This window comes from Sinohyriopsis cumingii, chromosome 7 (assembly GCF_028554795.1).
Source record: "Sinohyriopsis cumingii isolate HCF-2022 chromosome 7, ASM2855479v2, whole genome shotgun sequence".
Lineage (NCBI taxonomy): Eukaryota > Metazoa > Mollusca > Bivalvia > Unionida > Unionidae > Sinohyriopsis > Sinohyriopsis cumingii.
In genome coordinates this window covers 35,645,200-35,658,686 of record NC_142967.1, presented here as the reverse complement: position 1 = coordinate 35,658,686, position 13,487 = coordinate 35,645,200, and the positions used below count along the sequence as shown (strand labels likewise).

Below are 13,487 nucleotides of genomic sequence, written 5' to 3'. Positions count from 1 at the left end.
GTCCCCTTCCCACCATCCGGGAAAAAGATTCACTCGTTATGTAAAGAACTACAACTCGACTGCCTTCGTGCAGAACCAACACGATATCCAGACCCCACTCCATGGACAAGGAAAAAACCTAATATCAACACCATAACAATAACTTTCGGATCCAAAGAAGAACAACCATTAGAAATAAGATCAAAGATCCTGACTATATCAGACAATTCTTATGAGAAATTCGCCAAAATATACACAGATGGATCAAAATCAAAAAACCCAGACAGTACTGCTGCAGCACTCACTATCCCGGAATTGAGTAAGGATATAGGAAGCACACTCCCGGATAACTGTTCAACATACATAGAAGAATTTTGGGCCATATTTGAAGCATTAAAGACACATACCAACAGAAATTACAGAAAACATTAATAATAAGCGATTCACTTAGTGTGCTAAAAGCCATGGAAACAGGCAATTCAAAGGGGCGTGAAAACCTCCTAAAAGAAACAAACGTGTTACTTAACAACATGGAAAAACAAGACCAAATTGTAGAATTCATATGGGTCCCATCCCATATAAACATCCCAGGCAATGACAGAGCAGCAGAGAACCAACTCAACGAACCAGAACCGGCCCAAATTGATTACAGCGTCCCAGAATTATACAGCATGATATCCAAAAAAAAATCTTCTCTAAATGGCAAATCGAATGGGATACATGCCCCAAAGGACGCACGCTGTACTCGATACAAAAAAAAAGAAAAAAAATGAGTCGCAAGATCAAAGCACCAACAACTAACACCAAACACCAACAACGGATCATGAACCGAATTAAATCAGGAAAAACCCTACTTGCAGGTAGTATGGGGAAACATGCCCTGGCTATTGTGGAAATGGAGCAAAATGACCCAGTTGTGTTGATGAAGACCTCCAGCATGTATTCAACATATGCCCTAGATTTGGAGAACAAAGGAAAAAATATACTACCACGCTAAAGAAAACTGGCTCATCATGTACCTATCCCAACTACTGTATCAAAATAACCATAACCCCAATCAGACAAATGAGGCCATGTTGATCTCCCTCAGGGAGGTTGATAAGATTTGCAAGATATAACCATGCCCATCATATTCAGACCGGTCTGATATTTCATAAATCCTATATACCTACATAATAACCACTCATTCAACTCAATTGCCCAACCGCTTGTTTCATGCATAGAAACAGGTGGGGAAGTGGGTGCGGAAGTAGTATACGGTTTACCGCCCAAGTAGGGGTGTGTACCGCGAAACGCGGGCTGATGCTGTACCTGCACCAATCACCCACTGCGGAACCCTGTAATGCAGTTATAGCAAGAGATAGAAAAGTAGGTCATAGCCCAATCCCCACTTATACAACATCTGGATACTTCATCACCGGACGCCCCTCTTGGAGTGACTAGGTGGAGAATTAGGGACGGGGGTAGCATACGGTTTACCGCCCAAGTAGGGGTGTGTACCGTCAAGCGTGGGCTGATGCTGCACCTGCACCTTTCACCCACTACAGCACCCTGGTTTGTCTGGATGTATAACCCGTTAAGCAATATAATAGGTGGTTGATAACCAATTAACCATCAATACTTATACTGACAACATCTGTATGCTCTCACCTCCCACTTAAGGTATGATGAATCATTTAAAATATACGAATTAAAACTGGCCAATAAACCTAGACATTAAAAGGTGGCTTAAACCACAGCCATCAGGACCCGCTGCACAATGCGGCAACGATTTGACTAATAAACTTGTTAAAACTTAAAGTAAGAACCTAAAAATTAGAACTATAAGGTAGCTAAGAAAAACAAAAAAACATCAGGACCAGCTACACAATGTGGCACCTAATTTACATAATTAGGAAATATGTCCCCAAAATTTAGATTTAAAAGTTGGCTAAAACCCCAGCCATCAGGGCCCCCTGCACAAGGTGGAAAAACTAATTATCAGAGTATGAACCCCAAATAGTATCAGACTAAATAAATTTCCCTAAAATAGACTAGAAGATTCATCATGTCGTCTCTATCTTATCCTACAAACATCACAAATAATGATTTTCCAAATTACAAATACGGCAAAACGACGCCATTTACTATTCGGAAACTGGGGCACAAAAGAACGATCCCGGATGTAAGGCGCATCCCTTCCACTCAGTCCGCCATACCTTTGCCACTGCTAGACATGTACTATATGAGTGCGTGTGAGCCATGAGTTCCGGGAGACATCAATGTCTCGAAATCAGACTAATCAAATAGCACTTTCTAAGTGCATTAATGCGTTGGGGGAAGAGACGCCATTCCTTCCCCCTCGAAAAATCAATTAGCCCCAAACGGTGCACTAACTAGTCGTAAAAGCCCATATGGGCGCAAACGACTTTAATTAAAATGACTGACTAACATTCACGCCATTCTACACGGAATACTCAAAGAAGATGACTTCTAATACAACTGATAAAATGAATACGTTGCAGGAAGTCGTGGACAATTTGTGGATAATAGAAGAGATGCTGGTCAAACTGGATGAGGATCACTATTCTTACAGTCCCCATAGAGTCAAGATGGAAATAAACAATTTGAGAAAGTCTTAGGAAAGACTAAGGGAAGTGATGAAACAAGAAAAAGAGGAGAAGGAAGATGAAGAGGATAGAAGAAGAATGAGAGCAGGGAACGAACAAAATAGAAACAGAAGAGGAGAATGAGAAGAGGAAGAAGGAAGAGGAGGAGAAGGAGAAACAGGAGAAGGAAAATAATGGGAGGAAAACAAAAAGTGTAGGATAGAAAATAAGAAGCTGGTGGAGAAAAGAAGGTATTAGAAAATAGAAGAAAACCAAAGGCCCTTTTCAGGGCCACTCATATACCTCGAAAAGATATTTATTCTCTTTGCCATATATGTGTTTGATGTTCATCAATCTATGTCTGTGTGTTTTATGTGTTATATATATCTCTATATCTCGCCAGTCCCAACCCGCCAAGCGTTCTAGGGGTTTCCCCCGCTGTTTGGTCCGATTGAGGTCAACCCCTTGCTACATTGCTGCCAATAGCCAGCACCATGACGTCACCCTACCTGTTCCATTCCCATTTTCCCTATACAGTTCCAATACGTTTTGCCCGTCTATAGCCTCACCCATGTTACAATTCCCCATGTTAAATTCCCGTTGTTCCCAAACATTCCGACGACCTTTTTTTACTGGGATTTCCATTGTCCCTAGGTTATGTCACTATACTGCTAGCGTTTAAATTGCTAAGAACAAGACTACACAAAATACGATTCAAAGGTTTATACGGTATTTAATATTTAGCATCTCCTTATTAACTTGTGTACATTTAACTAATGTTTATGATCCCTTGCTGCCTTTAATGTGTTGTGAAGAATAAAACTATGCTATTTCATCACGAGGATTGTAACGTAATCAGAAATTGTTCAACTACACTAAAATATTTGAAGATACAGCAATTGCTTGCTTGTCCTAAATACAAAGCTCTAAATTTATGTAAGAGAAAAGAATGGAAAAGGACCTATATTCTATAGTACTTGCATGACAGGCATTGAATTTTGAATAAATCAACAAAACCCATTCTTAGCGATACATATAACTGTTGATGGTACGTGAAATAAAAATTACGATTATTTGGACTATGAATTTGACAAGCGTATAATGTCGGTAAAATTTACAGTTCCCAATCTAAGGGCAAAAGAAGAAAAAGCTTAAACAGATTACTTATGTATCCTTCGCAGATGGTCATGTCTGTTATAATTATCTAATCGATCAATCCGAATCTTGTCTCCAAAGGTAAGTTTGTATCCAAAGTTTAGAAGGATACGAGACTGAAAAATAAATCGCCTTTCATCTTTTATTGTCATCTATGGCCCAAGGTAAAATCTGCATGAACATTCGAGAGAGGAATGAAGCATATGGAATAAATTATCTTTTGTCTATAATGGCAAAAGTTGAAGATAAAGTAATTCAACCGCAAATGACATCCTAACAACACAACTGACGACATTCTGTAGCAGGCACAGAGAAGTAGAAATGTGTCCATATTATCACGAATCTCCCACGCCAGCATTGCTAAAAATGAGCGGACCAAGGATCCACTAGCCCCATCCCTGCTTACATGAGCTGGTCAAGGATCTACTATCCCCCCCCCCCCCGTTGCCTACATGAGCGGGTCAGTGATTCTCTACCCGCAGCCTTGCCTACATGAGCGGGTCAGTGATTCCCTACCCGCAGCCTTGCCTACATGAGCGGGTCAGTGATTCCCTACCCGCAGCCTTGCCTACATGAGCGGGTCAGTGATTCCCTACCCGCAGCCTTGCCTACATGAGCAGGTTAAGGATTCCCTACCTACCCACACCCACCACCACCTCGCTTAAATGAGCGGTGAAGTTTAAGAGAGAAATAGCTCTGGCAGAATGTATATGTGCATATATGAATGAAACATGCAAAAAGACATTGATTTCAAGTTGGCAATACTCCATAAACATTCGTCAAAGTGGGATGTCTGAACGATATGGACATGTTAACACCATCGCAATCATTTCAGCCAAGCTTCACCGCTCCGGTGGCCTAAGTGGTTAGACCGTCTGCCTCGGATGCGAGAGGAGGTCGTGGTTTCAAACCCCGGCCGAGTCATATCAAATACTTTTAAAAATAGTACTGAGAGATGTATCACTTGGGACTCAGCATTAAGAGTTAGTGTTAGGACTGGTCGGCCTAGTGTCAGGATAATGTGAATGGGTGGGACATCATGCTACATGTCTGCGGCATGATGCCTCAGTGGTAGACGTCACTATAAACTGCCACACTGCAAAAATCGTAGCGATATGACTGAAAAATTGTTAAAACTACATTACAAATCGAAATCACTAAATCACACACATTCAGCCAAGTTTCAAACAGTTCAAGAAAAGATTCAGGGAGTAACTGCACACGAATTTTTTATATGTGTGCGGGATGGACAAAGAAGCCCCTGCTATATTCTTGACGGGGGTGGGTAAGCATAAGAAATATGAATGGAGATTACAAATAAATATAATAATCAAAGAAAAGACAATAATATAAACTTAAGATACTTGCCAAATGAAGGATATCCAACCTGGTGTCATTCCACAGGAACGTTCTTGCTGGTGTCAAGTTGTGTTCATTTTGTCCATTCTGAATACACGAGATGTTCACCAGGAGGCATTGTTGTCCCAGCGAGTCACCGTTCAAATATAATAATGACACCAGAACCAATATCACCGTTAGAAGACACAACAGAGCGTAGGACATGCGGACGTTTAACTTATTGAGACGACGGGCATCAAGAGGGGAGTATTTCCAATCACTCCGTTTACATGGCCCATGTGACATCATCGGCGGAACAAGTAGCGGACGAATGTTCGGGCACCAATGAGGCCAATTGCACGTTTTTAAAACTATAGAAGAAATGGAAAATAGCATCATTAGTTATGGTTTGGAAATAACAACAATAACAAAAACGACAGAGACAATATCACTGGTGGCAAGTTTGATAAACGACTGCAAGTAAAATTAAACAAAATCCACAACTCATGCAAAAGAAGGAAAAGAGAAATGAGAGAACACGTCTTGGCAAATTTCTGCAGACAGCCACCAATTGATCTAATTAAAAATATGTGACTTTAATTATGTGTCCACCAGAAATTTATGTCCACCAGAAATGTATGTGTCAGCCCATCAATGCGTTTAAGTGCATTACTTTTAATACTTGAACACAAAATCGAAACATTGCTGATAACACCGTTATGGTCCAAATATTACCTCTGTAATAGTTTTGACTATTCAAAATACTGATTTTTTTTACCTCTGTGGTAGATTTGACTACTGAAGCTTTTTTATTATGTTGACGTCTGTGACAGTTTACGACTCAAGTTTTTGTTTATGTTGACCTCTGTTACAGATTCTGACTACTCGAGCTTTTGATTTTGCAAACCTCTGTGATATGTATGACTATTCATACTGTCGATTTTGTTGACCTTTGTGACAGATTTTACTACTCATGCTTTTGATTATGTTGACGTCTGTGACAGTTTTGACTACTCAAGCTTTTGATTATGTTGACGTCTGTGACAGTTTTGACTACTCAAGCTTTTGATTATGTTGACGTCTGTGACAGTTTTGACTACTCAAGCTTTTGATTCTGCTAACTTCCGTGATAGTTATGACTGTTCATACTACTGATTCTGTTGAATTATGTGACAGATTTGACTACTCAAGCTTTTGATTCTGCTAACCTCAGTGTTAGCTATGACTGTTCATGCTACTGATGTTGTTGACCTCTGCGACAGATTTGACCACTCAAGCTTTTGACTATGCAAGCCTCTATGATAGTTATGACTATTCACACCATTGATTTTTTTTACCTCTGTGAGATTTGAATACTCAGGCTTTTTATTCTTTTGACGTCTGTGACAGTTCTGACTATTCAAGCTTTTGATTCTGTTGAAGTCTGTGACAGATTTGGCTACTCAAGCTTTTGATTCTGCTAACCTCAGTAATAGCTATGACTGTTCATGCTGCTGATTTTGTTGACCTCTGTGACAGATTTGACCATCCAAGCTTTTGACTCTGCAAACCTTTATGCCAGTTATGACTATTCACACTATTGATTTTGTTTACCTCTGTGACAGATTTGACTACTCAGGCTTTTTATTCTGTTGACATCTGCAACAGTTTTGACTACTCAAGCTTTTGATTCTGTTAACCTCTGTGACAAATCTGAATACTCAAGCTTTTGATTCTGTTGATGTCTGTGACAGACTTGGCTAATGAAGCTTTTGATTATGTTGACGTGTGTGACAGATTTGACTATTGAAGCTTTTGATTATGTTGACGGCTGTGACAGGTTTGACTACTCAGGCTTTTGATTCTGCTGACCTCTCTGATAATTTTGACTTTTTAATCTATTGATTTTGTTGATGACCACTCAGACTGTTAATTATGTTCACCTCTGTGACAATTTTGATTATTCAGACTATTCGTTCATAGGAAAAGTCAAACTACAGAAGAGGAGAAAGGTCTACGTTCTAGCTGTGTTATGACAATATTACAAAGACTTGTCACCTGTGAGAAACTCATGATGAAAGCGTTTTACTGATTCAGATTAATATCATTCTGTTTTGCTCAGCTTAAGAAGTCAACTAAATTAATTTGGGCTCCAACTCCGAATAATTTACAAGTTTGCCTTGCACTTAAACTGGTGGGGCCCCGAGTGGCCGAGTGGTTTAAAGCGCTCTCCGTTACGGATCACTGCCATCTCACCTCTGTCTGCCTGAGTTCGAGTCTAGGATTCGGCCAATGTGGGTATGTGAGAAAACTTGCCAGTAGCTTCTCGTGGGTCGGTGGTTCTTCCCGGGGTTTTCCCGGGTTCTTCCTCCACCATTAATACTGGCCGCCATGCATAGCCTATCGTGTGCTAAAAAATGGCGTTAAACCCCACAACAACAACAACTTAAACTGGTAGCTGCGTATGCTACATAAAAACCGTAAAAACAACGTAGAAACGGACGGCTCAAGCCGTTAACGGACGGCAAATATAACAATGTCAAGATGACTCGGGCAATGATAATGTCCGATAGTTAACCGACGACTCGAGCAATAATAACGTCAAACCGTTAACGGACGACTCAAGCAATGGTAATGTCAAGCCGTTAACGAACGACTCAAGTAAGTAATGATAATGTGAAACTGTGAACGGACAACTCGAGCAATGAAAATGTCAGGTCGTTAACGGGCAGTATAAAATTGCTTCTGATGAGACCTTAAACGTATCTGCCAACCAAAAAATTATGAAGAAGCTAATTTAATAATTTAGGCGGATGTGAGTATAGAATGCAACTGTTCATTAGTGTTCAGCTACTGGTATCACTCATATTTACATTACAAATTATTTGAATCGGTCAGTTCACTCGTTTGTTTCGTGTTTTTTTTTTCTTCTTCTTCTTTTCCTTATAGGCACTACTAGAACATAGTATGTAAATTACCAAAACCTCAAATGGTACTCTAAATCAAATACATGGTGTGATATAACAGTACGTATATAAAACGTATAAACGAGACTCATTACAGACCCTTTAACATTTATTCTTGCTTCTTTTATGGCGGGGTACAGCGGATACTTTCTAGACAAAACAAACAATATACTGCAATTGGTGGCTGTTTTATGCAAAAGTTAACAAGTGGAACTCATTTTGATAGGTTATCGGCACAGCTGTGTATTCTAGGGCCATGACTAATCCACTTTAATCATCCGACAAATCTAATAAGTAGCGAATAATTCTTTGGGCGATCACTTGCAAAACAAATGTACAAAAGGTTTGAGTATAAAGCTCCAGTGTACTTCTCCGTAAACGAAACATTCATGAAAACAGGAAAACTGAGTAAAATGACAGAAGTGTTTTTCTCTCCTTTTCTTCCAAATCTTGACCCTTGATTATAGGTCTTCGGGAAGGGGTGGTGGTAAAAGGAACTAGTGTTTTGACCTAACTATAGATTACCGTGTTCCCCGCATCAGAGTTTGTGGGTTAAGCAATACTTCGTTGTATAAAATTCACCAAAGACAACTTTTCATCATGGGCATTCTTGAGTTTGTTTCTGTTGGGTTTAGCACATTTAAACGCATTGCTAGCTATATTATACTGATGAAATGGGATTTATATGTGTCTTTCCCAATGACACACCGAGGAGTTAGACCTGGACTGGTCTGGGCAGGTATCGAACACGCGACCCTTGGGCTACGAGTTCCAGGCTCTACTGAGCTAATGTGGCTCCCCAGACATTATTGAAACTGGCTTGTTTCGTAACGCTTTCTTTCTGCGAGCAGAGATTGATCATAAATGAGACAAACGTAAGTAGAAATAAGCGGACTTAAACCTTACTTCTCCCTCTTCATCATTAGCCATTTTATTTTATTTTGGCAAAGCCATCTTAAATGATTTTCTTGCCAATATGTCTTGTCTTGGACATTTGGACGTATATGAGAATCACTTTGCTAAGCAAACGGCACACCTAAAATACTCTCCTCGCTAGTGTACATAATAATAATAATAATAATACCTCAAATTATACGTCGATATTTCTATATGACGGTATATGTGCACAGTTTAGGTTGGCAATAATGTTCGAACATGCGACTTTGTTTTGGAGGTATAAAAGTTAAAGTTAATGAGAATTTTCTTAACTTTTGATTGTTTGGGACTGACAACTGCAGAGAATGCCTTTATTAAATGCAATGACTCCACGCTACCATTTGCTGCGCACAAACAAAGCATAGCGTGTAACGTGTAATAAAGAGAACACAAATTTCAAAGCCTACACAGTATAACTGGCACAAAGCTGTCTTCAAATTACCGAAGAGTGGGAGACACACTCGCCGCTGGTACGATGTCAGTAAACCAAACCAAAATGTCCCGTTTACAGCAAGTCATACCGGATCAAACTCAATACCTCAAGCAAATAATCCTGACACCAAGAGAAAGCGGTTTTCCACAATTTTATTATGAACGTTTAATAATGTGTTGTTTTTTTTTTTTTATTATTTTGCTGTTTTTTTTAAATATATAATTTCTGTTTTAAATCCAAATCCGAAATATAATGGTAAAATCTATCGACTGCGTGCCAGTATGACCACTAATGACATCATTTTAAAAACGTGTATACTATTCTATTCTTACCATCGCGTTAAGTAATGATTTAGATGCTTCGATATGTCCTTGTGAATGGCGCTTACTCGGCATGAGTCAATAGTGTGTTAAATATGCCATTAAAGCCAACAACTTCGGAAGGAAAGTTTCTCCTGTAGTGTTTTTTGTGGGTTACAGTGCCCTAGCCGAATATGAGAACCCGAAAGTGTTGTATGGTGGGATGTACAGCCCGAGCTGAATACCGGGACACTATAGTGTCGTTTGGTGGGTACGATGTCCGAGCATAAGACACAAAAACCTAAAGTGTTGGTTGGTGGCGCAAGTACCTGAGTCGAATAGGAGGAATATCCCCAATGGAGAAGCGATACTTGATTAAAAATAATATGACCTCACACGTCATGTGACTTAGTATAACGTTGGCACGTGGCAAATAGTGTCCGCTGGAGCAGGTGCCATTCCCGCAATAACTGTTCTAAAAGAACTACTAGCCTAGTACCCTGGCCTCCCATGATGCTTGGCACACAAATATCATGGGAGGCCAGGGTACCAGGCTAAAAAAACAATTAGAAGTCAGCCAGTCGGAACTCGAGAATTTATCACGTGATGTACTTCTACAAAACGTTAAGTGGAACTACGTTGTCTCTGGTTATTTACTGTGACTCAGTGGTTAATGCATTAAACTCGTAACCAGAACGATTTGATTCCCACCATCAGATTATTCCAAATGGACTACCGTAAGAGTCCCTGGACAAAGAACTTTATTCTGCATGGATGAAGTATTGGATATTTGCAGCCTAGTGTATGCATGTAAAAACTTCATCTCCAGGCACGATCTGATTAAAATCAGATCTTCGCTGTCCTACGTGAAGATCTGACGACGACCGCTTAGGGGCTCATGTTTTGGTGATCGATGAATTAGGCATTGGAAATGCAGCTTTCAAAAATCGGAAAGTGAATTAAAGTCTTCGGCACACATTAATGCTCTTCATCCACACTGCTTAGTCTCCAAACGCAACGATATAAGACTTCCTATGATTGGCTGACAACATTAGCGATTATCGTAATAACATAGGTTGCCAGAACATGACTCCTAAGCGGTTGCTGTCAGATCTTCATGTAAAACAGTGGAGATCTGATTTTAATCAGATTGCCTCCAAGCACGTTGTGTAGTGACACCATCCCCACAAATACGCTACAAAGCCAAGCAAATTTTAGTTTTGAGCAAATCGATTAAACGATTGTAAAATGAATTCACGCAATCCTTGCTCAAATCTATTAACTGAAAAGAAATGCTGTATAATTTCACTGACGTCTTGTATGAGTTGCAAACAATGTTTTGATTGTAAGTGATACGATATGCCCTGTTTCGTCTCCAGTTTCTTTATCAGGCAATTTAATCTCTTGGCTACCATTACAAATAATATATTAAAGCGACTTAAATTTTATTAAAGGTTATAAAAAGGCAACCCACAGACGTTTATTGGATAACCAGTCTAGACTTTTTGTAAGTAGTTGAATCAAACAATAAGGCCATGTTACTTTCTAGCTTCTGTATATTATTCGTAGCTCAGTCTGTTAAAATGACAGCGTATCGTGTAAAGAATCAGTTTCAATAATCGTAAAGGGTGTGAATATAATATCGGAGGATTTGGATTTCAACTAAGTAAAAGCGGTCTAAGAAATCTGATCTGATTTGTAAAGCGGCCAAATAGAACGGATAATGCAAATTACATAATGCAAATCAGGAACAACGCTAATTTTCCAGAGAAATCTAATACTGTCGGGTAAAGCTTTGTTGTTGTTGTTGAGTTTAATTATAGTGGCGTGCGCACAATTGTGCATGTGCCACTTTTTTCTGACTGCACCGCAGTCTGCTAGTTGTTCCTGGGGAAGGGGATGGTGCCACCTCCCCCAGGCTTTTATAGATTCAAGGAACCCTGATAGTTTGGCCTCAATCTGTGGGTCCATAAAGATCCCTACAGTTGAATCGTTGGCTGTCATTAGTGGGAAGGAGAGCTCGGGAACGGTCCTGCTTGCTTTACATCGCTGGTTTCTTGTTGCATTTGCCTGGTGTTTCTTGCGATTTTTTTTTTTCGATTTTTTTTTTCTTCAAAATGTTCTAAAAGGAGGGGGGATGTTCTATGCTGTTTATAGAGGTTCTTAGTAGAAATCATGTATGAAGAGAGATTTTCAAAGTTATTATGGTAATACTAGTCGAGGTGTTTAGGGTGTGTTTCCTACGTTATGTTATTTATAAGTTTTTAGATATTACCTCTTTAAGTTATTTATTAATTAATGTTTTTAGAGATTGAATGTTATTTATACTTTATTTAGCAAGACACCGGAGTCCTAGCCGATTTACACGGTTCGTTAAGGACATCTAGGACCGGAATCCTAGCTGATTACTCGGTTCGTTAAGGACATCTAGGACATCCGATTTTGCGGTTTCCTTAATTTTTATAGGTGCTTCTTAAGTGAATTATTTATTCATACTTTTATAAAATTGAATGATATGTTATGGGTTTTTATGTGGTGGCTTCTAAATTTACTTAGCTAGTTACTGGGTCTTTTGGTTTTGTGGGGATAGTAATTATATTTTGTTCCTAAGTCCTGCTGAGTCTATGAATTGATTTATATTTTTATATGCTGATTGTTTATTTTTTTATTAAAGTCCATAAGTAACTCTGGGTATGTGTGTGGTGATCCAATCTCTTTTTGGTTTTTGATAAATATTTTTCGAGCGGGTTGATATTTTGGGCATATTTTGAATACATGGTGTAGATCTTCGGTGGTGTGGCAGTTAAAGCAGTTAATGGTTGCTGGTTTGGGTCCTATAAACCTTCCAAAACTGCTTGCTAGTTTAGTTTTTCCAGTTATTATCCTGTTTATGGTTTTATGTTCTAAATAGGTACCCTTAGGTAGCTGTATGTTCCTAGCTACCCTTTTGGGGTTTCATGGTGCTTTTTACCTTTTGTGGAGGAGTTCCAAATATCTTGCCATGTTTGGTCTATATATGTTTGTGCGAAGCCTATTGCTTCTGTAGAGCTATAGTTAAGCTTGATAGAGTTTTGATCTCCTAGTTTGGTTTTTGCAACTTTGTAAAGCTTTGTTATCCAGTTCAGTACACAAGAATTAACAGTGGAAAAACATTTCAGCCACCATGACTGACTACAAAATACTGAACGTTTCACCGTTTTGATTTAAAAGCCAGGAAAGATATAAACAAGAATGTAATCACGATCACATAATTAGTCTCTACGAAGTTGTTAGCGTTCAACAGCAGCCATTTCAACATTAGTTATCATATAGAATAAAAATTCAGACAAAAGTGGCATTCACAATTTTACGCTGTATATCCCAAAAAATTATTGAGCAATTTCTTTGTAATTTGTGTATTTTTAGAACTTAACTTTTAATCGGCACTATACAGCAATTACTCTGCTAACGTACCGTTACACCACATACATACATACATACATACACACACATACAGACAGACATACATACATACACACATACGTACATACATACATGCATACATACATACATACATACACACACACATACATGCACACACAGACAGACATACATACATACATACACACATACATACATACATACACACATAGAGACAGACATACATACATACATACATACATACATACATACACACACATACATACATACACATACATACATACATACACATACATACATACATACATACATACACACACATACAGACAGACATGTTGTTGTTGTTGTAGGGTTTAACGCCATTTTTCAGCACACGATAGGCTATACATGGCGG

The 13,487-nt window shown here is 39.0% G+C and overlaps 1 protein-coding gene across 1 annotated transcript in view; it reads right to left on the bottom strand.

Annotated features, from left to right (window-relative positions):
• Window positions 1-13,487, bottom strand: part of LOC149795015 (carbohydrate sulfotransferase 15-like) — a 106,595-nt gene that overhangs the window by 48,236 nt on the left and 44,872 nt on the right. Inside the window, exon 2 of the mRNA XM_089964680.1 lies at window positions 5,091-5,431. Within this exon, the coding sequence (XP_089820806.1) occupies window positions 5,091-5,369 (279 nt within the window). The 5' untranslated portion in view covers window positions 5,370-5,431. The remainder of the gene's footprint in view (window positions 1-5,090; window positions 5,432-13,487) is intronic.